This window comes from Castanea sativa, chromosome 1 (genome assembly GCF_040712315.1).
Source record: "Castanea sativa cultivar Marrone di Chiusa Pesio chromosome 1, ASM4071231v1".
Lineage (NCBI taxonomy): Eukaryota > Viridiplantae > Streptophyta > Magnoliopsida > Fagales > Fagaceae > Castanea > Castanea sativa.
Window position 1 is genome coordinate 58,544,898 of NC_134013.1, and position 26,776 is coordinate 58,571,673.

Consider the following 26,776-nt stretch of genomic DNA (forward strand, 5'->3'; position numbering starts at 1 on the left):
ACCAATATGCAAAAATCCATGAGTTGGCAGCTAATAACTCAACTGAGTTGAGAAGAAACCAGCTTTTTTACAGCTCGAGGTGATTTCCAATTAGGAACGACATAAGGCAAAATATTTGACTTCAGGGGAGAAGAAAGAAAGGGTTTGCTAACGCCTAACTTAACAGGACTTCCTGAGAAATGCACAAGTTAACGATGAGAATTAGAAATTTAAATTAAATTATACAAATGATCAAGCAAGAAATGTAAAAGATTAGTTGCTAATTCTGGTTGCACAAGGTTGGGCATACATCAATCTCCACCAACGTAGGGTGGTCTGTGGTCCCAACTCCCAGTGATCAGGTTGTGCGGGTGGAGTTGTATAAATATTTGTAGTAAAAGTTACAATAGCAATAAAATATTTGCTATAAGATTTTGACCTACTAGTTGGTACTGATTTATGATGGTTTACATGTGAGTGATCTCATTTTTACTTCTCTACTTGGCTTGGGACCATGAGGCATTCTTATCTATTGTCAATATGGTAAAAATGTATCTAATTAATATCTCAAAGTTGAAGAGCAACATTTATTATGCTACGCTCCTGTTGAGTCACTTTGGTCCATTTCGGTCTCATTTGGCCTATTCGGTCCACTTCTGTCTTAATCAGTCTATTTTGGTCCAATTAAGGTCCATATTGGTGCATCAGGACCAATTCAGTCCCATTCAGTTTATTTCAGTCCACTTCGGTCGATTTTGGTCTACTTCAGTCTATTTTGGTCCACTTCAGTTAATTTTAGACTAATTGGACCTTAAATTGATTCTTTTTATAAGTCGTCTTTTCAGTTTTTAGCTCAAAATTTTCTCTTTTTTTTACCTTAATTTTTGGGTTGAAAAATATGAAATTTTATTCTATTTGAGTCACTCTTAATTTTTTGGGTTGAAAAGAATGAAATTTTATTCAATTTGAGCCACTCTTAAGTTTTTGGAAAAAGCAATAAAAATGATAGAAATTCAAAAGATTAGCTTAAATTTTTTTGGAGATAAAAATTACTTTAAAATTCAAGTTTCAAATATAGGCATTATACTTTCTAGGGTTTGAATGAAATCATAAGAATATTTATAGTATATACTTTATAGGGATTGTAGTTTTGGAAAGAAAGAAAAAATGCTAAAATTTTAAACTTATTGTAACATGTTACATGTGTTCCATGAATGAGGGGTGTACATTTTTATTTTAATATTATTGGATATGTTCAAATTAGTCAACCGATTATAGTATTAAAAAAAATCATTTTAATAACATTTTTCTCCATTTATATAAAAAATATATATTACAATCTGCTATGTATTGTTGTTGAATGCAAAATACATTATGTGTTCCATTACATAAAAGTTATAAAAATATAAAATGCTTTTAAATAACACATGCACTATTTAACCAACAAATTTTACATTATCTTCTTATAAAATAATGGACAAATTTTAGCTACAAAGTTAATTGTAACTTAAGGTTTTAACCTTACTCAATAAAATAAACATTATTATATATTTGAAAATCTAACCGTTGAATTGTATGTTCTTTATGCTCTTAATACACATGTTAAATTTTGTGTGAATCGAATATTATTTACTATATGATCAATAAGTTTATATTTTATGTATAATTTTAAACTACAAAAACTTGCAATTTAAACTATCTATTGATGACATAACTATTAATATTTAATTTTCTAGAAATTTTGCAAGCATGAAGGATATAAGAAGAAGATATAATTCAATGATGGATTTATCAAAATTCATCTCCTATAAAAAATATTGAGTAAGGTTGTAAATTTAGGCTACAACCAATTTTATAGTTAAACTTTGTTCTAAAATAATTATATTACTTTTTCCCGCGTATTGCATGGTTTGCAACTTGTAAAATTAATATCTAAAACTACCACATTAAAAAAAAGAAAAATTTAATTTTACCAATCACATAATCTAGAATAATTATGCCATGCTAATACAATTAACATATATAATGTGTGTAGTTTACAATTGTATGAATTGTTTAATGTTGAAGGGAGAGCAAAATGAAGCATCATTGAAGCATCGGGTTGCTATGACAGAACAAACAGTTTCAGTAAGATGAAAGGCATCCCAAAAGAAGTTTTGATCTGCATGAGGGCATGGAGGCAATAGTGGAATGCACCCTGAAGTCCCATTTTCCCAGGTAGTGCAACATGGTGTTTTTGAGTCTGTCAAGCCTGTAAACAATAAAGAAAATTATCTATATTGCTTGTAAATCAGTAACTATGAATGCTTAGAAGAAAATAAATTATTTTTACCATATTTAGAAGGATGTTTTATTGCATCATAGCCAAGAAAATTAGCTTGGCCAAGAACAAAGGTTGAGCCTTGAAGAGTGGATGTCAAATTTTTAAGCAATGCTGGAAGTCTCTGATTAAAAAGTGAGACAATCTGATTTATTTCTTCCACGCACTGTCCATTGTGCTTATTACGTACTTTCCTTGTAATTGATGGTATGCATCCAATGGGGCCGATTTCAAACATTACTATCTTCCTGGCTCCTAAACTATATAGCCTCTGTGGATTCATGAAAAATTATGTAAAACTGCAAGATATATGAGTGAATGATAAATTTGTTGCTTATGAACAATCAAGGAAAAAAAATCATCCATATTATGATTTGATAAGGTATCTTAAGGCAAACAATTTAATGCATGTGCACGCATGTACACATGTGTATCAATATTTCTGACACCTGTGATTTAGGATTCAAATCCCCTTTTCCCTATTGTTATAATTATTGAATTATCTAGAACGAGAGAGAAACCACTTTCACATGATGTAAATTGTTGAACAAATTTATTTTCCATTAGTATATATGTATTAATTAAATGAGCAAGAATAATATATTAAATTAATTATGGAAATCAAATTATTTAGATATGGATAATAGAAATGATGGTCACTTAAGTTTAGAAAGAGAGACAACCTCAAAACTCTGGCTGAGCGCATCCACAAGGAGTTGAGCAAATGGTTGTGGAGGGTAATGTTTGCTTGTTTTGTACAGATTGGGTTGAAGGTAGTTATTGATGTAGTCATTACTGCCTATAGATAATATAAATATAGACTTTGACAAGTACTCTGAAAGATCATAAGAGCTTTTGAAATGCTTTGGCAAATCTGACAGAACTGTCCTCTGAAACAAATCTATCTGCTCTTGTAAATTCAAGCATTTTCCCTGCAAACAACCACCACCATATGATAAAGCAATGAGCTTATGTATTTTTCATTTCACTTCTTCTTCATCTTCTTCTTCTTTGTTTATTTTTAAAATAATGGTTGTGTCAATAGAACTGTGTTATGGTTGAGTTAGGGTTAGAACTTAGAAGCTACTCAAAATAACGAGGTTTTGATCTGTTCAAATACAATGAGTTGGTGATCTTTCACTCAAATCTTGTACACCATAATTAATTTCTGAATAAAACTTGTTTCATTGGAAATTAGACATTTGGAACATTAAAATGGACACAAATTTGACCTAATTTAAATTTGAAATGAGTGTCGTATGGCCAAATGAATTAACGTGAGAGAGATTTCTCCAGCGTTCATTCAAACAAAATCGTCAAATTTTTAATTTCAAATTTTGCTAGAAAAAGGATTCTTGCTCAATTTTAACCTTCATTGTGCAACTATATAAAGTACCTTATTATAACTTCAGAGAGAAGAAAATCTACCATACCATACCAATGCTAAAAATTTCAGATCTCAAAGCCTTCTTCCTATGCTTAAACAGTGAATTCATCATTGTACTTCGTTTCGAAAACAAAGAAACCCATTGTGTTCCTATACACTTTTTAAACCATTCTTGAAATCATAGTGTTTGTTCTAGTGTGTTAAATGTTGCCTTAGATCTTAAAGGACTTCTTGAAGTGGCAGAGCTTATGGTTTGTGGAGGAGAATATTCACTTAGGAAGATTCTAGAGGGTCTGTAACTATTGCAGTAGGACAGCAAACGAAGCATTTTTCTATAGAGGGTCTAGTTGTACAAAGATCATGTGACTAGACTATTAGTTTTTGTAAATTTTTAAGAATTGATCCTAGGAATAATTTTTCCATTGAGAAAGTTCTTCATTAATTGATTTTCCACATTATTACCAAATTAGCTTCTAATTTGATGCATATCCATAAATGCACTTAAAGATATATAAAAAGATGCATAATATAATTCCTATATATATAATTTAAATACTATTAATAGTCATTCTTATATTTTGTTAACTCTTTTAAAAGTCTTGTTCGAATATTATTATGCATAAAATGTAAATTGTTTATATTTATTTATTTATTACTTTTTAATTTTTGTTATTGTAAAGCACTTTTTTTTTTTACGATTCATTTATTCTAGATTCTTTGGTTTTTTATACTCAATAACTCACTTAGATGAATATTTATGATATGATTTGACATTTGATTCCAAAATTAAAAAATAAAACTCTCTCTAAAAATAAATAATTTAAAACAATGACGCAAAATTGGACTTTAATTTGAAATTCTTATGGGACTTTCTCTAAGTTTTGCCTATTAATATATACTAGTATGTAACCCGTGCTTATGCACGGGAATGATGAATTGTAGTTGTGTTGTTGATGTTAGCTTGGGTTATTAAAGATATAACACATAGTTTGACCATGACATTTGGAGGTACTAAATAGTTGTTCCTTACATTTTTTATGATATTGATTATGTCAAGTTTCTTGTTACATTGCTATTACATATATGATTTTGAAAATCATTATTGGATACTACATAGACAATATCAATTCATAATTATTATCTACGAAATTCTACTAAATACAACACAAACTAAAATAATAAACTAGTCAAATATAATCTCCTAAATTGAAAGAGGATAGGTGTATGGAATCGTTCAGCACAATTACAATTTGTTACGTTCTATATATTCATACACAAAATATCTGAATAGAATCTATATAAAAAATATGCTCATTAGTTCCCAAAAAAAAAAAAAAATCTAAACAATTTAATTTGTATGGAAAGCTAACAAAAGCAAAATCCAATTTTGATTCTAATTGAATTTTCTCTAAACTTTGGTTAAAATATATATATTACATAGTCATGGTATATTGCATAAACAAGTGTGTAACCCCATGCATATGCACGGATACATTTAAAAAAAATCGCAATTACATATATATATATATATAATTTAAAATCTAATTAGATCTAGACTTTTCTGTTTTTGTATTCAATAATTTACTTGCCACAAAAATTAAAAAATTAGATGGAACATATGCGCAAAATTGAACTCCAATTAAAATTCAATTTAGAATTTAATTGAATTTAGACTATTTAATTTTTGCACCTAATAATTCACTTGAAACACAAATTTAAAAAGTAGATGAGACACGTGGCGCAAAATTAGATTCCAGTTTAGAATTTAATTGAATTTTCTCTTAGCATTGGCTATTAATATATATATATACACACACACACATATATATATATATATGACTTATAAACTTGAATTGTTTTTAGTTATACAAAAAAAGACTCATAAATATAAAATCATTCAAAATTTATATTTTTTATGCTTTACTTATATTAGACTTCTCGTTTTTTTACACTAAATTAACTCATTTGACACAAAAATTAAAAAACTTAGATTAGATGGGACATATGGCACAAAATTAAACTCTAATTGAAATCCAATTTTTACATTGAATTAACTCACTTGGCACAAAAATTTAAAATCTTAGATTAGATGGGACACATGGCAAAAAATTAGACTCTAATTTAATTCGAATTTGAAATCTAATTGGATTTTCTCTTAGCTTTACCTATTATTATTATTATTATTATTATTATTATTATTATTATTATTATAGATGACTTATAAACTTGAATTGTTTTTAATTCTACAAACAAAAAAAATGCTCATAGATATAAAATTATTTAAAAATTATATATTTTTTTTTATGGTTTATTTATATTAGACTCTTCGTTTTTTACATTAAATTAGCTCATTTGGTACAAAAATTAAAAAACTTAAAGTAGTTGGGACACATGTGGCAAAATTAAACTCTAATTGAAATCCAAATTTTACATTGAATTAACTCACTTGGCACAAAAATTTAAGAACTTAGATTAGATAGGACACGTGGTGCAAAATTAGACTTTAATTGAATTCCAATTTGAAATCTAATTAGATTTTCTCTCAGCTTTACCCATTATTATTATTATTATTATTATTATTATTATTATTATATAGATGACTTATAAATTTAAATTGTTTTTAGCTATATGATTAGGTTTTTTATGGTTTATTTATATTGGACTCTTCGTTTTTTACACTAAATTGACTCATTTAACACAAAAATTAAAAAACTTAAATTAGAGGAGACACGTGGCAAAAAATTAAACTCTAATTGAAATCTAATTTTTACACTGAATCAACTCAATTGGAACAAATATTTAAAATTTAGATTAAATGAGACATATAGTGCAAAATTAGACTCTATTTGAATTCCAATTTAAAATCTAATTGGATTTTCTCTCAGTTTTACCTATTATTATATATATAGATATCGATGTGTGCGTGTGCGCGCCTCTTTTCTTTATGAGAAATGATATGTATACAACATTTTCACAACATTTTTACAACAAATCCTAAATGGTAGGTTGTTACTGGTTGTTATTGTTGAGGCAAAAAAGTAATCTTCATGTTAGGTTCAAATTTGAACCAATAACAATTAACCACCTGTGATTTGTTGTGAAAATATTGTAAAAATATTGTGAACATAGCATCTCTCTGTGATTTGGCGTGGTTGATTTAAATTGTGTGTGATGTTTATTGGATTACGTCGTAAGTTGTGCAATAAATCCGTTGATTCTGCTACATAAATTGTTTAGGGTCTAAATTTGAATTTTTCCGTATAACCTGCAAGTCTATATACCATATTTCCATAGTTGTTGAAAATCTGCAAGACCTAATTGACTGCGTCCGAAACTGACCAGAGTTTTGGTTATGTTTAGTTTTGCACCCTTGGTTATTGGCTTCAATTTCAAGTTTTCAAAATCTTTGGTTTTCGTTTAATCTAGGTGTCAAAAAAATTTCAATTGAGACCAACTAAACCGTGAAGGAATCAGCTTCCTATATCCTAGCGCCCCCAACTTGTCCCTCTCTCAGTTCTCTAACCTCGGTAACTCTTTCAAAATTGCTAAAGATATATTAGTCCAATAGTATAGGTTCAAGTTCAATTTTTTTATGTGTGCAAACCAAGTCTCCTATTTGTATGCAAATTAGGATGGGCTTGGGCATATACTATTGGGCTAATATGTTTTTAGAGATATATTAGCCCAATATCATAGGCCCAAGCTCAATCCTTCTATATGTGCAAGCCGAATTTCCTATTTGTACACAAAGTAAAATGAGCTTAGATCTGGGCTAATATGTCAAATAAATCTCTAACAAAGATCACCACACCATTGTAAGTTGGTCTCAATTGTGACTCGTGCCTTTTGGATTGAGGTGGGGGAAAAATATCGGTAGGTAGAATTTAAGTCAAAGTGAAAATTTGGTGAAATTGAATCAAATTAAGTCAGGTAAATGTTAATCAGTTTGAGTTGATTGCGATTTTTTACATAATGAATCACTTGGATTAGCATGGGGTGTAGGATTGATTCATATTGAGTTTAGGATATATTTTCTTTAGGTTTGTTGTGCCATTTCTATTATCTTTTTCTTTTTCTTTTTTTCCCTCCTTCCTATTGTATTTGTAATGAGTTCTATTTGGTTTATTTATGAATTTTAATTTTATGGGTTTTCTTTGGTCCTGCAAGCTCTCTCTCTCTTTTTTCTTTTATATATATTTTTCCCCTATTGCTTTTATATTGTGAGATTTCATATTTGTAACTCTACCGACGTATGTTGATCTTTGATTACTATTAGTTTGACGGGTTTTATTTGACAAGCATGTGATTTGTTCATGTGTTTGGTGTAGAAGAAATTAAAAAATTGACCGCAGAACCGTGTTTTTCACTTTTTCTCGGTCTGTACAATCAAAGGCTGATCCACCCCTCGCCCCAAGAAAAAAAAACAAAAACAAAACCTTAACTAGAAAACTACAACCCCATCCTTACTTAACTTATAATATAATTGGACTTTTGTCTTTTGTTTTTCTTTTGGGAAATTTTCTTATTGATATATTTAATAAATTATTATTTTTATTACATGTCAAATTTCATTAATAAAAAAAAAAGGATATTTATCAATGTTTATTATAGTTCATAACCCATATAAGAAAAACCATAATAAATATATATATTTTTAAAAAAAAGGAAAAAAGAAAGAAAGAAGAGGAAGCAAGATTTCTAATCAAGAGAAAATAAAATAAAATAAAACATTATTGCAACCTTTAAAAAGTATATAAAAAAATTGATAATAGAAAAAGATCTCAATTTTTAGTAATAATTTATTCTCCTTCACAAATTGTCAGGTCAGGACACAATTTATTTATTTTTAAACAATTTTCTATCAAATCTATAACATAATATAAGCAAATTAAAACACACCATGAGGTTACAATGAGCTTTACCTGTCTCAGTAACACGCCTTTTAAATTCGGGGTAATTATACATTCCTAAAGTCTATCTAATATGGGTTAATTTGAAGACACAAACAAAACAGATTAAATACCTTTGCAATGACAAAACCGTATTATATTTTATTATTTTCTATTCTTGAATAAGTATAAGGGCTGCTAAATTTTTAAGTGACACTAAAGAGGAAAACAAAGAAGAGTGCACAATGAGTTCTTACAAATCGGTCTCCAGTTTCAGGAAGAATGCCACAAGACCCCGACGCATAGTTAAAACCCGTAACTGGTGTTGATCCCCGTATACTGATGTATGGTGGAGAATATGGTAGCCCAAGAAATTCAGCTACAAGGGTCAGAAATGAAAGAACATAAGAATTGAAATACTTTGAGCATTGATAATAATAGTATGAGTTATATTTTTTATTAATGTTGTTAGTAACTGTTGAATATGTTCTCATGCATACCATGTTGAAACCTAAAAGAGAAAGTATAAAAAAGAATATTGTAAAGATTAAGTAAGAGCCAAAGCAAGAAAGAACAGGAACCTCTACTATATTCTCTAGTGTGTTATAGGGGATAGGGTTAACCTTAACTGAGTCTACATTATTATCCTTTGGCCTCTTTGGCCATTACAACATAAACAATAAATCTATATCACAAATATATCTTAAACAATGTAGAATTAATACCTATAAAATCTGCAACAGTTCTGCCATTGGTGAATCTTCCTGTAGCACCTTTGACAAAGTTCACACCATAAGGAAGATAATCTGCCTTAGCCAAGGTGGGCAAAATATTGTTATTGCCACTGTCAAACATGGAATCTCCAAGCACATATAATGCAGGTGCCAATGGTGAACTATGGATCAGAATGACAAGATGAAGGAAAATGGACAAGAAAATGAGTGGCATTGAAGTCATTATTGTTTCTGTTCACTAGGAATATTTTGTTGTCAGAGAAAGATACGAGGAAATGTGCTGGATGAGATAGACAAATGAGAAGCTATATAGCTTTTTCTTTATGGCTTTTTTTGTGTGAGGAATCCCAGGAAGGAAGTGTCAGTCACATGAAAATCATTGAGTTTGAGCTTAAAAAGAGGAGGAAACTACGGGTGTAATGACATATATACGTGACAGATATGAGGTAGGTTAAGCTGTTAAACTCGTCTAAAAGAGCTTGATGAATTAGAGATTCTAATTTTTTTTTTTTTTAATTGGAATTGTGATCAAGTTTGATTCACTCGATACAGTTTGAGGTTTGAAGCGAAAAATTAGGTATTACTTAACTAATATTTAGTTAACATTCTATATCATAAACTTTTAAAATTTAATATAACTCATTAGCTTAACAATAATTAAAAAAAAAAAAAAAAAAACTAATGATGATTGGGTTGAATTTTTATTAGTCCATTATTTTTTTGGGGCTTATTGGAAGTGGAAGAAAAATACATAACTCACATTTTTTTAAATAAAAATAAATAAATAAATAAATTACTGTCCTCACATTTGGGAGCCTTTCTTTAATAAGGGGCCTTAGGCCATGACCTAAGTGGCATAAGACCACCCTTGAATTTAATTCATAGGTTTTTTCAACCAAAAAAAAAAATAGGACCAATAGGTTTTGTCTTTCCTGTTTATGCTTGTGATTTTTATTTTTGTGACCTTTTATTGCTAAGTGTTGATGCCCACTTTGGAGGAAGCCCAATAACAGGAAGAAGCCCAACAATATAGGAGAAAGGGAGTTAGTAAATTGAGAAGAAAACTATTAAGCCAAAATGGCAAAATAATAGACCATAGGCCTAAAAAACAGCACAAGAGCCTCAAAGAAAGCAAGCGGGCCCAAAGGAGCCCAGAGAAAGAAGTAGTAAACTCATGGGCACTATGAGAAATAGAAAGCAAGCAAGAATGGGCCAAAGAGGCCCAAAGTAAAGAATTAAGTAAGTAAGGGGTTGGTGGAAAAGCCCATAAACCCCGAAGGTAAAGGATATGGTAATTTGAGCCGGGGAAACCCAACAGACTTAGCAAAAGCCCATGGGAATGAAGAATTGGAATGGGCAAAGGATGCCCAAAAGAATGACATGGGCCAAGGAAGCCCGGAAGCGATGAAACAGGCCAAGGGAGCCCAAAACAGCATGAGTATCAAGATGATATTGGGCTACTATAATTGAGCAAAAGGAAATCATACAGCAGGCCCAAAAGGGGCCCAGCAAGCACGAGTCAAATAATAGCATGGCAGGAATAACATAATGGCACGGCAGAACTACTAACCGACTTGCAAAAAGAGTGAGGGATGGATTAGAAAAGGAAAAGCCCGCAATCAAGCAACGCCCTGCCTAGGAAAGAAGTAAGACATAAAGAATGAAATCCCAGAGACTAATTCACACCACAAAAGGTCAAGAACGAGCAGTAGAATGTGCAAACGAGCTTTCAGGTCATGACTAACACATGAACAGCAGGCAAGCCATGAACACACATGGAAGTGGAGCATGCATAAGGCTCAAGCACCTCTAGCTTATACCCAGCCAATACAGGAGTGGTGGGTCATAAGTTAGAGGTAAAAAATGATACGGTCTGGTAGTGGAGAAAAGGAGAAAGCCAATTCTGGGGTTCCTGCTCAAACTCTTTTAAGGGAAATGTCCTGCTAGGATGACATATACCCCAAAAGAGGGAAAGATGAGTTGGAATCACTAGGTACATGCCATGAGGGATAGTGAGAGAGAATGTCCACCCTTATCCGGATGGGAATGCCACAGTAAGCAAACAAACAAAATAAGATTCTTTTTCTGGAATGGGCTGTGGCACGGCTAACACAGGTAAATGGTGGTAGCACAGCTAGCACAGGTAAGTGGTGATGGCTAGGCAGCCGACAGACCAGTAGATGGACTAGGAAGGACACTCACACCAAGACAAAAGCAGTTAAGAGGTAAAATAGTAAAAATCCAGTCACAACATATAGTATAAAAGGGGCCTCAGTTGTGCACAGTGGGACAACAACATAACCACTGAGCAGAAGAAGATGGAGAGAAAAGAAAGTAAGAAAGGGAATGAAAGAACAGAAAACTTAGAAAGAAAAAGAAAGGAATTAGAGAAAAAAAAAAAACAGAGAGCAAAACAAGACTATGATAGTGGGCATGCACCAATAGGCTATTCCCTTCTCTCCCTCTAAAAACCTACTCTCTAGTAAGGATTAAAAGATTTGAGGATAAGTCATTTAGGCCCATTTTCTCAAATGGGTAATTTTCGTGGCAGGATCCTCCTGTAAGATTGCCCACATTGAAGAGTGGTTTCCTTCCTGAACTTTACTCTGTAGGAAAATCAAGCATGGCAGACTGACCATTCTTCCCTTTATTTTATTGATTAAACATTAGTTTGCTCTCATTTCTTTATTGTTATCATCTTATTTATGTTGCATTTATATTACTGCATTGCTTCTTCCTTTATTAAGCTCATCACTTAGTATTTTCTATTTTCTAGCTAACAGTAAACATATTCATTTTATCATTGCTATACTATACTTGCCTGCCATCACTTTTTTGTAACAGTTTCCTCTACCATGTGCATGTGACCAAGGTTTCAGCAAAGGGGCTCTAGTTTGTGCACAAATTGGCTTGGGGTGTGTTGCAATCAAGCCAGTCCTGACTCTCCTACCCAAAACCATTGGGTCATAGCGTGGCAAGAGGCAGCCCAGCCTGCAGTTGCGAAAAAGGCCCACCACACTAAGATTATATTTTTAATCTTAATTTGTGATGTTTAACCGACAATTGCCACCGCAATTTTTTGATGGAACATCACATTCTAAATATGACAGGTTGATGTGGCCCTTTGTTTGGCTTAAATTAGGTTAGAATTTTCTCTCTCTTTTTTTTTTTTTTTTTTCGAAGGATTCACCATTGACAATGTTAGCCGACTTACACAACAACTCTACCACTAAGGCTTAATATAAATATATGGGTCTGGTAAACGAGTACACTTAAGACATTTGTTAATGGACAATTTTAGGAATGGTTTTATACTACTTTTATGAGAAATATAAAAAGTTGTCAAAAAATTAATTATTCTTTTCTTTTCACATAAAAAGTTTCTAAAAATATTTTATAAACTAATACCCTTAAGGCATCAATTAACTTTTTCCTAAATATATTAGTTTTTGGTTCTTTCTTGAGTTGTCACTTCTCACTAGGGAATTAGGTTTAACATTGTGCATATTTATAATTGGGGGAGAGTAAGGAAAGGAGATGATAAAGAAAGGGAAAAAAAATTTCCTCCTATATATTGCAAATAAGGAGGGAATGAGAAAATAAAAGAGAAGAATATGTTCTTGTGGTGGCTCAATCCAATGGAAAGAAGGTTTTGGGCTGAGCTACCCAATTTACTTGTATTATGGGTCAAGAATATCCAACAATGGGATGCCCCAAAGATGGAAATGTAGTTTTTATAGAAGACTAATGAAAGTTTTTCTTTATCTCGCTTTATTTCTCAAATCCCTACGTTTCTCGAGAACATCACAATGTATCTGACCCTTTTCTGTAAAATCCAGAATGGACTTCTTTCTCCCTTGGGAGTATTTTTCCTCACTATCGTGTTTCTCTCCCCTAATTTTTCCAACCCCCTCTCTTTCACCCATCGGTTTTTATTTATAAACTTCCCTTAGTGGGATTGTCATGATGAATGTAGTGTTTCCCATGATGATGGGTCCCTCTAAACCATATTCCTGACTAGATGGGACCCGTTACTCGTGACAAATATGACTCTCTTGGAACTTGCACCAAGTGCCAATTGATGCTCGACTGGCAGATTCCCCCAAAGCATTATCTCTTGATCTCGACATAATAGGTGATGCTCGGTCAGGCTGTGAGTTTGGGCCAAGCCCATCTAGGAAATGGGCTAGGTGCTATGTTAGTAAGCAGGGCGAGAAGGACCTGTTTTAGGAAACGTGTCTTGAGCTCGATGCAAACCAATAGCTGTGGCCCATATAGTTCTCTTTCTTATGTTTGGTTTAACCAAGGAAGAAAAATGGAAAGAAATTTTATATATTTATATATATATATAATTTTAACCATGATATATAAAAGTAAAGAAAGTAATAAAATTCCTAGGCAAAATAATGTAACTTTTTGAGACATTTAAAGTTAACAAATGTGGCTGCAATTCTTTAGTGGAGTTTCTTTCCATTTCCACCCAAATTGGATGGAAGATGTGAGCACGGAATGATATATTTTCCTTCCTTTTGAACTTTAACTCTCTTCTCTTCTATCAACCAAACAGAAATAATGCATCACTTTCTTCTTTTCTCTCTTCTTTCACTCTTTCCAAATGAAGTGTAAGAAAAATTCTTATACTATGGGTCCGTTTGGATAGAACTTATTGCTGAAAACTGAAAACTGAAAATACTGTAGCAAAATAATTTTTAAATGTGTGAATAGTGTTGCGGGACCTATTTTTAATAAAAAATTGCTAAAAAAGTACATGAACAGTGCGCGCACAGTACGCGCACAGTGCATTTGTCCCCCACCGCAGCAGCAAACGAAGAAAAAAAAAAAAAAAAAAAAAAAAAGCAAAACGCAAAAAGTAAACGCAGGAAAAATAATTGCTATCCAAACCCTCTCTATGTCTTTAATGAGAAAGAGATAGATATATCTAGGATTTGGATTTATTGAGAAATTTTTTATTAATCTGCATATTTTATAATGAAATTTGTTAAATATCAAAAGATAGATATTGAAATTGTCATTGCAGTTTTTTTTTTTTCTTTCTTAAATACTAACATTTTGGGAGTGAAGAAGCTTCTACATTTCTTCACTCCTATTTGCAGCAAAATTAATGTAAGAAGCCCTAAAATGATTATGTGTCAAAATTGTGTCTCATCTAGTGTTCTAGTACATTAGACAAAAAGTCTGCCCATTAATATTATGTACAAATGGTTTTTTTTTTAATTTAAAAAAAAAAAAAAGCCTTTTGGGAGAGAAGAAGCTTGTGTTTCTTCACTCTCATTCACAACAAAATCAATGTGTCATGCTTGCATGAAACGAATAAGACAATGTAGATAACTTTAGTGTCTCTTACTACCGTATGGCAAAAGAGCTTTATGAAATGTTTAAAAAAAAAAAACATCATTTGTACATAATATTAAATGGGTAAGTTTTCTGTTTAAGGCACTTGAGTATTGGACGAGACACAATTTTAATATGTGATCATTTTTTGGACTCTAGCACTCCAAAGCACTAGACACAAGTCAAATGCTACCTTTTATTTCATATATATAGAAGATGAGTTCAATTTTTTTAAGAATTTGATGTAAATCCTTGAATTCATAAATTTAAACCCTCCGTAAGTGTGTTGTAACATCAATTTTTTATAAATCAATAAAGTGTCACACTACACACAATTCTAATCCCAACGTCTCTTTTGAGGAAATATCAAACACATCTCTCTCTCTCATGCCATTCGATTGCCAAGGTAATATGCAAGTTACTTCTCGCATTAAAAAGAAAGACTACTCCCAACACGAATTTTTTTTCTATTTGACATTAATTTTCTAAGAATATTGTTAGTTGTCCTGTTATGAAAAAAAGTGGGAAACTAGCATCTCGAGTTTTAAAAACTCGAGTTCAAGGTTGAACGCGAGTTTTTAAAACTCGAGACTCAAGAGGTAAAAGCTGAGGTGGAAAAAATTCCACGTAGAAATTGAGTTTTAGAAACTCAAGTTCCACAATTTTTGCCTTTCACGTAGAACTCGAGTTTTAGATACTCGAGTTCTACCATTTTTCCCTTTCAACTTCGTCTTCTTCCACTTCTTCCTCTTCCTCACATTTCTTCTCAGTCAGACTTCGTGCAAATCCAATCGAAGCTCCAATCGTTCAATCTGTTCTTCGTCGTCAGATCGTTCCTCCTTCGTCGTCAAATCGTTCTTCCTGTCGTCAGATCGTTCTGGGTTTCTTCTTCTTTTCTTCATCATCTTCCGTTCCTGGGTTTCTTCTTTTCTTCATCATCTCCGTCCTGGGCTTCTTCTTTTCTTCATCATCTTCATACTGGGTTTCTTCTTTTCTTCTTCGTTCCGTTCTTCCTAGGTTCGAGCTTCATCTTCTTCCTAGGTTCGGGCAACTGGGTTTCTCTCTTCTTCGTATTCTACTGGGTTTCTCTCTGGGCTCTCTTTGGCGTTGGTCTGTCTGTGGAAATCGAGTCTACAAGACTCAACTTTGATTTGCTAGAACTCGAGTCTTTCAGACTTGAGATCTATGTGGCATTTTCTAGAATTTGCTAGCCACGTCATCAAGTACAAAACGAGTGTTCGAGACTCGAGTTTTAAAATGGAACTCGAGTTTCTAAAACTCGAGATGTTATTTTGTTATTACCTTTCACATGTGTGTTAACTTACTATATTGCCCTCCCTCACACTGCTATTCTGAAAATTGCCTCCTCCCAACACTCGCTTATTGAGGTCGAATTTTGTCATCTATACCTTATTTCAAGTAGATAGGTATTTGAGTTAAGCTACCACAACCAAGGCCTTTCTTGCTCTTTTGAAAGCATACAGAATCACAGATGCATGCCCATAACATAAGCAAATTTGACAACTTTTTCGTCAAGCGCTCAGACAAATAATTATAAGGTATGAATGAAAAAAAAATATTGCTTTTACCCAAATTTGGCATCTGAAAATACATTTATCCAATGTATAATGTGATTCTACAAACACAAAAACCGTTACACAATAATTCCTATAAGATTATATCATTTCTTCATGAAACTCCCATTACCAGTGCCATAGCAATGTGCTAACACTAAAACCATCATCTTCTTTTGAACATGAATGGTATCCGCTTTGCAACTATCACTCATATGACTGCCAGACATCCAAGAGCATGAGATTGCATATCTCCCAGCGAGCCAGACATCAAAAAGCATGAGACTGCATTTCCCTCTACCAAACATATAGAGTAGTAACTTCTTTGGGAACCCATGTCAATGCCCTGAAAAGAAACCAGCCTACAATCATCCAATGAGCATTTGCTCCAAAACAAGCACGATATCCTCAGACAAAAAAAATATACATATAGGCATGATCAATTTAAACCACGTTCAAAGCTACTGTTCTTTGACCTGACCACTCAAGAACATCTGTTTTTCAGGGTTGAGTCTCTCCAAGCCAATGAAAATTACATTCACCTTACACTTGTCATGCTCATGCATAATAATTTGAGTGATAATTGACAAATTTTTAAGCTTATCAAAACTACAAGATATAGAACCCTACATTTCTTTTAGGTTCTGCATGGATTCTGTGATTTGAAATCATGGGTTTTGAAGAGCAATTGCAAATGTTACATAAAGTGTTTGATATGAATTTAACAAAAGAAGATAATTTGAGTTTTGGAGATTTTACTCTAGCTGAAACATTTATGATGTTATGGATTTGAGATGACATTTTACATTACATCTCAGACCATTTCCAATACACATTAACCTCAAATCCATACATAAATTTCATCAATAGAGGGCAGGGGACCCTCTCATATTTTATTCAAGTCATTTAAACAAAAAATTAAAATGCAAATTCCCTTTTATATATTTCTATCCAAATGAACCATTATGTAATTTTGAAAGTCATATGGATGATGTAGCTCCTCGTATCCAATTATATGGAGGTATGGAGAAAGCTTGTAATGCAAGTTGAATTATTAAAAAATAAACCCCACAAATTTATTGAGGGACATAACAATCTATTGTATAAATGGGTGTGCATGATAGGCTTGAGGAGACCTTGTAATCCAATGTGGATGCAGTGAAAAATAAATCCTACAAATATTTATTATGGATGTAAGATTCAATAGTTTACACATGATGGACTAATCCAGTCTCATGGGTAGTGAGAATAATATAACAAATCTCGGTGTGAATTATCATACCAGGCCATCAATCAATCTTCCTCCATAGGCACCTCTGGAACATCAAACCTATCTTCTTCAATAGTTCTATTGATCACAGAAATAGGAGAGGGTATGGAAAGTCAAGGAAACAAGAATTTATCTATTCAAGGAATCTAATGGAGAGAGGAAAGCTTTTTTTTTATGTCTAATGAAAAAAAAAAAAAAAAAAACCTTCAACCAACCAAATTAATTTCATAATTAGTTACTGCCTCAATGCATTGTTAGAGCAGTACATTTATACAAGGCAAATGTGCTGTGTCAATTTTCTAGCTTCAATAAGTTACAAGGCTGATTATATATTTCTTTGATAATTCAATACTTGCACCAAAAGTTGCTAGTTGAGCTACAAGGCGGAAGGCAAATTATATATTAAAACATTGATCTGCTCAAGGTCAAAACTTAAAAATTCTATAGTCTAGAACCTTAGAAAGTGAAAATCAGAAACAGAAGTTAAAAATAGTAATTTATTAGCACATTACCTATGGTATATGGTTTCTATCCCATAGAACTTAGAAATAACTTAATTGAAGCCCTATTTCTACATCAAAAACGAAGATGGAATTAATCAAAAAAAACCTTCCAAAGATATGATACCCATTTGAAATATTCCACAAAATATGCATTAACAAACAGGAAAAACACAACAAATAGCCAACAGCATAACAAAAATCAATGAGAAGTTTTTCTTCTTTTTCAATTGAGAGAATGTGGACTGTGCACATACTAAAAATAATAATTTTTTTATAAGAAAAAAATAAAGAATTATTAAATAAAACTCAAATTTTATGTAAAAATTAGGGGAAAAAGAAAAGGATATATATTAACATAAGATCATCCTCCTTTTCACCACGGTTGCGACTATTATTTAGCTCCCGGAGGACTTCAGGAGTAACCTACATTTGAAGAGAGCATAGAAATCATATATTGACACTAAATTAAATTGATAGGTTCATAGAAGCAGCTATTTCAGGGACAATGTCCTTACTAGTTTGTGCCTTTGCTTTTCAAGTAGATTTCTGAGGTTATCTTTATCCTCCTTTCGGAGTTCATTTTTATACCTGCAAAGAATTTCACATAACAGGATATAAAAGGAAATGAAATAGTGTATCAATTTATACCATGAGTTACATTTAGAATAGCACACAATAGCTTAAAATCCAGTAGTCACATTTAGATAAGAGAGAAATTTACTATTTACATACTGGTTAACAACCCACATAGTTACATTTTTCTTCTGTTCAATTAAGATGAGGCGTGAGTTTGATGTATAAAGATTTAGAACTTGTCAAAAGATGCTTATATGGTAGGCATAGGTTTGAAATTGAAACTAGTGGTTTAGGGCCAGGGATAGTAAATGTATAGGGCTCAACCCTAGCTAAAGCTAAAATAGACTAGTTCTTTCAGGCAAAGAAACACTGTTCCTGAAGACACAGGGATTTAAAGCTATGAAGAAGAAATTCATTTGGGGTTAACTCAAGGGATCAAATCTTGTTTGTCTGGGAATCAGAGAACCTAGGAAGCGCGGACACGGATACGAGTACATGTACAGCACATTGACAAGACCAATTCTTGAAAAAATTATAACATGACACAGCGGGTACAACATGGGTACAGCACCCCAAATGAAGTGTCTGTGCTTCCTAGCAGAGAACACTGATATAGGCCATTCTGCAACAGGGTTGCTGAATGATGGAAGGATGAATTAGAATTTTGAGATTAGAAAGTGTAAGATCTGATGGAGGTAAACAGAAGCAGCTAGTGGATGCACCTGATTGTGCCTTGATGAACAGAATCTAATATGGGAGAAGAAGAGAGCAGCACAATACCCCTCAAAGAACTCACAAAAAAAAACTCAAATATTTCATGAATTGAACTTTGGTAAAAGTTGATCAGTTCGTATTTAGTATTTGCAGCCATTAACTCTTCCTTGTTCAACGAGGATAGAGTTGTAATTAAGACACTACAAATTATAAGTAAATAAGTTGACCCCTGGCCCGCATCCAGCAATAAGGAAACAACAGGAATGCCCTCACTGACAAAACTTAAAAGAGAAGTCAAATATAAATAGTTTAATACTAACAAGCTAACTAAATATAATGGGCACGTATTAGGTTTAGCCTGATGCTGCAAGGCCCGTAACTTTAGCCTTAGGTTTAATTCTCTGTGCTTCTGCAACATTATTCATTTTTTTCTGTGCCTATACATATCAACTCTGTCCAAACCAGATCATTTGCCAACTCTAAAGCCAACAAGGAGGGGAAAAAAATATAGAGGGAGAGAAAGAAGAGGTAACATATTAAGATTTCTATCAAGAAAGAATCAAACTCCCCCTCCCTTTCGTTCTTTTTTTTATCAGTAAATTAGATATGCACCCCATTATTGAGGGCGGAGAAATGCCATTTGAGCAAGAGTCCCTAGTCCCTACCCCATTATTAAATTCAAAATTCTCATTAAATCAAACAGATGATGAATCCATTTTTCCCTTTTACCCCTCTCCATCCTTCCCTCCAAAAAAACATATTGTAAGTGAACCAAATGAACTTTCCATAAAACATATTATCCTAACAAGGAGAAATTTTCTTCTCAACACCCAATCAGGCAAGACAAGGTACTCTTTAATAAAAGTTACTAACCTTTGCACAAATGCAAGGAGTGACTGATGCCATATTACAGGCATCATCCTGCTATCTTCAAGGAATCTCATGAAATGAGCAACAGTTGCATCAAGTACACGATATGGCAAAGCATACTTCTTCTCCAAAAGAAGTTTTATAAAAAAGCTGCAATGGTTTACCAAGGAAACTTTGTCAAGCAGTTTCCAAAGCATTTGGCAGGAGGAGAGGTTGTAAAAGAAATAATAATAATAAATCATTGCTATTATATGAGATTTCATTAAATCAACAATTGATTGACTCTATAAACCATACCCAAAGTAAAGAATCAAAACAGTCAATCATGAATAAACATGAATACTAATCTCGAAGCATTATGAGAATCTCAGCAATACCAACCAAATCTCTCTCCCTTTCAATGAGTAATATACACTAACATCAATAATTTTATGAAGAAATTTAAAATTAGGACATCACCGAGGATTATTCATGTATACTAATCTCTATGATTCTAATTTGAAAAATGTCAAATTAGAAAGTCAATGACTATGATTACATACAGGCATTTATCTGATGGAGCCTTTAATTCAGCAGCTTTTGCATATAAGGTAAATCTCCTCTAAGTAATGGCACAGTCTATTTTTTTGTGCCATTTCTAAATGACACACCAAAAACAGAGGGTTTTATCTATTTGTCCACATATTGACCTAATATTACATTTTCCTTTTATGAGTAAAATGAAACTTCATTAGGCAAAAAGAAACACCTAAATACAGGATGTATACAACAGGCACATCTAGAGAATACATACAAAATTATCGGATCTAAAAAATCTGTAAAAAAAAAAAATTGGATGCAGTCAAACTCAAGCATCCACTCATTCAAAATAAAAAGGTCTTATTTTCCTCTCCCTTCATAAAGTCCACATCATACAAAAAGGAGTAAAATTACATGCTGAATCATTACTATGACAACCAAACAAAACTTTCCATCATAGAAACACATCAATGACCTTCACAGGTATCACCCTATTAACCCCAAATTACTATGACATCCAAACAAACCTGAAATCCAACAAAGAATAAATCAATAATCTCCGAAGGCGTTACCCTGTAAGCCCCAAATAGAGTAAAGGCATCAGACCGTGACATTACTTAAATTAATTAGTTCTGAACAAAGTTGACTATCAATCCATATTAGGTTCAACCCCAAACCTTAAGTTCACATTTAGGTCTAACTTCTCACCTTAAAGTTAAGGTTTGTGCCCTCCCAGAAAACTTAAATTTCTTAAATTATAACAAGCATTATATCAAATTTCACTTCAATGCTCAGACAAAGTGCCATAGCCCCCCAAACAAGTGGAGCTTTTGAGCTTCCCTCTTTGCTAAGCAACAAATCACTACTTGCATCCTATACTACAAAGCCCTTACACAAAAAGCATAGAAAAAGGAAGAAATACCAAAGCAAAGTTGACAATCTAGACATCCATCTGGGCCAGAAAATAAATAAAATCAAAACCAATACATGATGCACACAGTGGCACAAGCCATTATACTAGATGATCTACAAATCCCTATGAAAGAAACCAAATAAACCCAAAGCATTATGCACCCAACTTCCACAGTTCCTCATAATTCTCAAACCAAATCATAAACACTCAAGCACTTGAGTATCCAGAAGCCATTCAATAAAAATATATGCACACAAACACATGGCACAAGCTATTAATCTTCATACACTTCCACAATCTTTTTAAGTGAGCAAATTACAACATTCACTACCTTGTTGTACCACAATAATTCATCTCTGCAAGTTTCAATAATGCAACACTGCAAATACAATCAGAAATTTCAGTTAGAAATACCCCACATGTAATAGGTTAAAATATTCATCTAAATTAATTTCAAGAACCACTCAGGCATGCAACAATGTACAACATTCACTAGAACACGTATTCAAGTGTATTAGTATCTACAGATACAAAAAAAAAAAAAAAAGGATCAAAGGCAGGAAAAAACCACAAATTAACTATAAATTGAAAAGTTCATGTTCCAAAGGACTATTCATAATCAAAAACAAAGATATAATAATTTTTAAACAAATACGAATTAATTGTCCACAATACTGGCAAGGATCCTAAATAAGGCCCTCATGTCAGCAAAGCAATACAAGTGCTTGCCATAGAGTTCCACTTATTGATCATACACACACACACACACATATATATATATATATAAGAAATTTTATTGAGAAAAGACTACTTCATGATCAAAGGAGACAAAAGAATTATGAGCTCCACTTATTGATAATTTTAAAAAATCATCAAGATAATAATAATAATAATAATAATAATAAGGCACATTTTCTTCTGAAATCTTGCACAGTATCTTAACATAATGGTTTTTTTAGTTTCTGAAAACAACACATTGATTTAAAGCTTTTAAAAAAATATTCATCAAATGCCGAGTATATTTCTTATTCTGATTAGTCAAAAGTGCAATGAATGTCATCTTCAGGGTACTTTTATTAAATAAAAAGATAGTACCATGTGTACTCAATTCATTTTAAGAAGAGAATAAAAAAGGTCATACCTAATGGACAAGACTCCCACTTTTGCGGGTTCTGCAAAAGGAAATTGGTAAGCAGCCTTACCCCTATTTTTGGACAGCCTAACTCCTAGACTCAACATCACTTAGGCACAGAGCACTCATCATCACATCAAGGTCCAACCTCTTTTAATAATGGAATAATGAAAGTCTCACCTTTTTTGGGCTCAAATGGGGTGAGACTTTCAATTTTCACCACAGCCCAGTTAGGGAAGATTTTTATTACAGTAAGGTTATTGTATTTTGAGAGGGGAGAGGGGGAAGAATCCAAAACATGTTTCCATTTTTATCAATGACTTTGGGGAGGGGACGAAACAAAAAAAAAAAACAAAAAAAGAGCAGTAAAATCTTTTAATCAGATTGTGCAGAGAATATTTGCCCCTCATCTTTGCAAGCAACACAATAAAACTTATCCTGAATCTTCAGATCCAGGACAAACCCCTTCCCCCCAAAAACAACAAAAACAAAAAGAATAAAAAATATCTCCGAGGAAATGTAAAAAATACAGGAAGTGTAGCCACACTTTATCAATCCATGCATTAATATTTTATGTCTATTGATCTCCACTAGCCATACCTTGAATGAAGCGGAGGAATGGAGACCTTCTGTAAAATGCTTCCGATAATGACAGCTTCCCTGAGGTTGCACGTCCCCGACTGTACATCAAGGACAAATATATATTTTAAATTAAAAGGCAACCTATGTACCAAGACAGGAAAACAAAAGTGATCAAAAGTTTTGGTCCCATCACTTAGTAAGAAAACTGAAGAATCAAGTTTCAGTAGAGGACACAGATATCACTAAATAGCACAGAGATCAGCAAACAAACTAAAGAATCAAGTTTTAGTAAAAGAGACAAATACCAAAAGAAATAATTTGCAAGCACCTAGTCTTTGTAGATTAGAAGTTCAAACTTTAACAATACATTGTGAATATTGAAGCACAGATAACAGAAAATTCAGCAAAATTTTGGGTAGGGAGGACAGAAAAAATCCCCCAAATTATGTTGAAGATCATATACCTCACATAGAGGGAACAGTACTCCTTTGAAGAATGCAGCAGGTTTGTAGAGTGACTTCTTCAAAGATTGATATAAAGCAAAATGAAGCCGTTTATTCTTTCGAATATCATCTCTCACTCGCGGGAGCAACACTAGTCTGTAGAAGCGTTCGGCCTTCTTCACACCCAAATTGGAAGCGAAAATTCTTGTGGCTTGATACATTGCATTCGGTGACCATTTATCAGGTTCAGTTAGATAAAGGACATCCTCCCAAAGTTTCATTGCTGGGATGTGCTTGAATGCTTTGGGGAATTTGCCTGCTGTGTAAGTACTAAGAAGCTTGCCAACTCTGCAATGTTATATTTATACCCACGATCAATAAAGTTGTCACCTTTTATTATTTTTTGATAATTCAAATGTTACAACAATTGGGGTGTGGAATTCGAACAAGAAGACCATGCAATGCCACTAAGCTACAAGCAGTGTTGTTAAAAGCGCGCTTAAGCGCAAAGCACAGAGCCCTTGGGGCTTTTTCCCTCTAAGCAAAGTGCCCTCACAAAAGTGTGCTTTTTTGAGCTTTTTGTAAATTTTTAAAAAAAAAAAATCCTGATTTGACTTTTAGCCATTAGATCTAAATATGTTTGATATAAGCCATTGATTTGATATATAAAAACTAATAGTGTGGTGTGCTACCATATACCTAAGCCTATCTCTTTAGATGTTTTTGAACTTTTAACCACAACCACACAAACAAACACTAAATCAGACACTCACAAAGATAACATTACTTAACATTCTAGTACTTTTTTAGCCTTTGCCTTCTTGGTTCTATACTTCTGTTTTGATTCAACCATGTTTTGTAATCATGGCCATCAAACATCATGGTTGCATATATTTTGTAAAGCACAATAGAATTATATAAAATGTTTTATTGTAATTTATATGATTAATTGATCACTTGATTGTTGTATTGATCATTAATATTTTTTTTTTAATTTATTAAACAAAAATTTAATTTGCGCTTCACATGATCACATCGATCTGGCGCGCGCTTGCGCTTTGTGCTTTGCGCCTAGGGTCCAAGAGGGCTTTGCGCTTAAGTGCGCTCAGCGCTTTTAACAACACTGGCTACAAGGCTCTAAGCAATGTTGTCTCACAAAGTTTAGGCATACAATTTAGCATTGCACATATCATATATATAAGATTTTAAGATTGCATGTAATGTAATGTTATAAGAAGAAAATGCAGAGCTTACATACCCTTTATATAAATCTATGATGGAACTATCCAATTTAGGCAATGGTCGAGTTTCTGCAATCGAATAAATTCAAATTAATACGAAAAGATAACAACAATTAAACAACACTAGCAACTGATGCAATTTCTGAGATTCAGAGGCTAAAAAACCAAAATAATTGTGAACCTGAAGCAGTAATTGGATCTTGCTGCTTGAGTTTTTCAACAATGATATCGGCAAGAGTGCGTTGGGGAGCTGCATCTTTTGCCAAAAACGCCTCCAGCACTCTCTCATCCTCTTCGTCAATCTCCTCCTGCAAAATAGTACTTTCCCACGGATTCTCAGTAACCAAACAGAACCAAAGAAAATGAAAAAAAAAAAATTGAGTAAAGCGAGTGAATGACTAACATCATCGGCGCCAAATCGGCTCTGAGTTTCGGAGAAGCCGTCAAAGCCATCGATGTCATCGTCGTCGTCAGTCTGAGAATCGGCGGCGGAGGCACCCTTGGGGGTGACATATTCTTGAGCGAAAAGCAAGGCGCTGTTAGGGTTTTGGAGGTTAGCCTCGTCCTGAATCTCTTTCTGCTGAGCCAAAGCTTGTTTGAGAATCTTGGAACTCATGGTGGAGGATATAAGCTCCTCGTTCTCCTCCTCATCCGCCTTCTCCGACTGGTGGCGCGATTTGGGCTTGGGTACTTTGAATTTGGATCGCTTAGCATGGCTGTCATTGTCCGATAAGAAAGGCTGTGGATTCAGCTGCCGCTCCCTCTTGTTATTGTTCTTCCCCATTCTCCTTCGCTTCAATAACGCAGCAGCAGGGGTTTTTGAGGTTTTAGCGGCTGATACTCGAGCGTAAAGGGTAGAAGGAAAAGAAGATTCATTGAGAAAAGGAGCTTGAGCTTGAGCTTGGGCTTGGGCTAAACCTACATAGACATGTTTTTATTTCAATGGCCCAACTATAGTTTTGGTCCGTAATGTGTAAAGCTTTGCCATTAGGACATTAATGTGGAAATCATTACAATTTATAAATAAAATTGGGTCATTTTAATGAATAGTGAATACCCTAAGGAATGAGAGAGGCACATGAACTCCTATTGGTTGGTTTAGTCACTTTGTAAGGTATAATGATTTCTATGAGATACTGTCTCGAAACTTCTTGTCATTTTGAGGTCAGCCCAAGAGATTTCTTCTTGTAATAACCTTATGTATGTGAGACTGGAGACTTCACACAATCTTGGAAATAATCTGATACTCGAAAAGGCTTTGAATTAGACACCCTCGTTTTTCAAATATATATACACACATACAATGTTAAATCTTTTCTATTCCTCCACTCTTCCATCTTTTCTCCTATTTTCTATCCCCTAACCAAAATGTAGCCTAAATCCCTCAAACTCCTAGTAAGGTTATTCATGAAAATCATTTGAACCACATGACCGCATCTAAACTGAACAAAATCGCCCATAAAATGGAGTAGCCACACCGCGCCACAATTGGAGGTGAAAAAACCGCATTGCATAGAGTGTTGTGTGGTTTGTGGTTCAATATTAAGAAAACTACACAAAACCACACCACACTGCACTTTTACATATATACATGTATGTGTGCGTGCACACGTGTTTATCTTTGTAAGGACTGGATTTAGTTCCCAAGCCTACAAAGAAATAGGATCTTGGCCCAAAGAGCCCAATATAATAAATTTATAGAGAGTGAACTGAAAAACTAGGCTCTAATGAATTAGATAACAGTGGTGAGCCCAAGCGAAAAGAAAAACAAGAATGAA

General features: G+C 33.2%; 1 protein-coding gene across 1 annotated transcript; it reads right to left on the minus strand.

The window, feature by feature from the left end:
* Positions 1–16,186: 16,186 nt before the first annotated feature.
* On the minus strand, positions 16,187–25,865 carry LOC142621764 (bystin). Its single transcript, XM_075795118.1, has 11 exons — positions 25,402–25,865; positions 25,180–25,306; positions 25,016–25,067; positions 23,778–24,105; positions 23,333–23,412; positions 21,932–21,979; positions 20,172–20,318; positions 18,524–18,596; positions 18,356–18,431; positions 17,518–17,608; positions 16,187–16,581 (listed from the first exon to the last, which is right to left on the minus strand). Exons 1-10 carry the CDS (start codon positions 25,780–25,782, stop codon positions 17,529–17,531), a joined length of 1,392 nt encoding a protein of 463 aa, XP_075651233.1. The 5' UTR covers positions 25,783–25,865; the 3' UTR covers positions 16,187–16,581; positions 17,518–17,528.
* Positions 25,866–26,776: the final 911 nt, after the last annotated feature.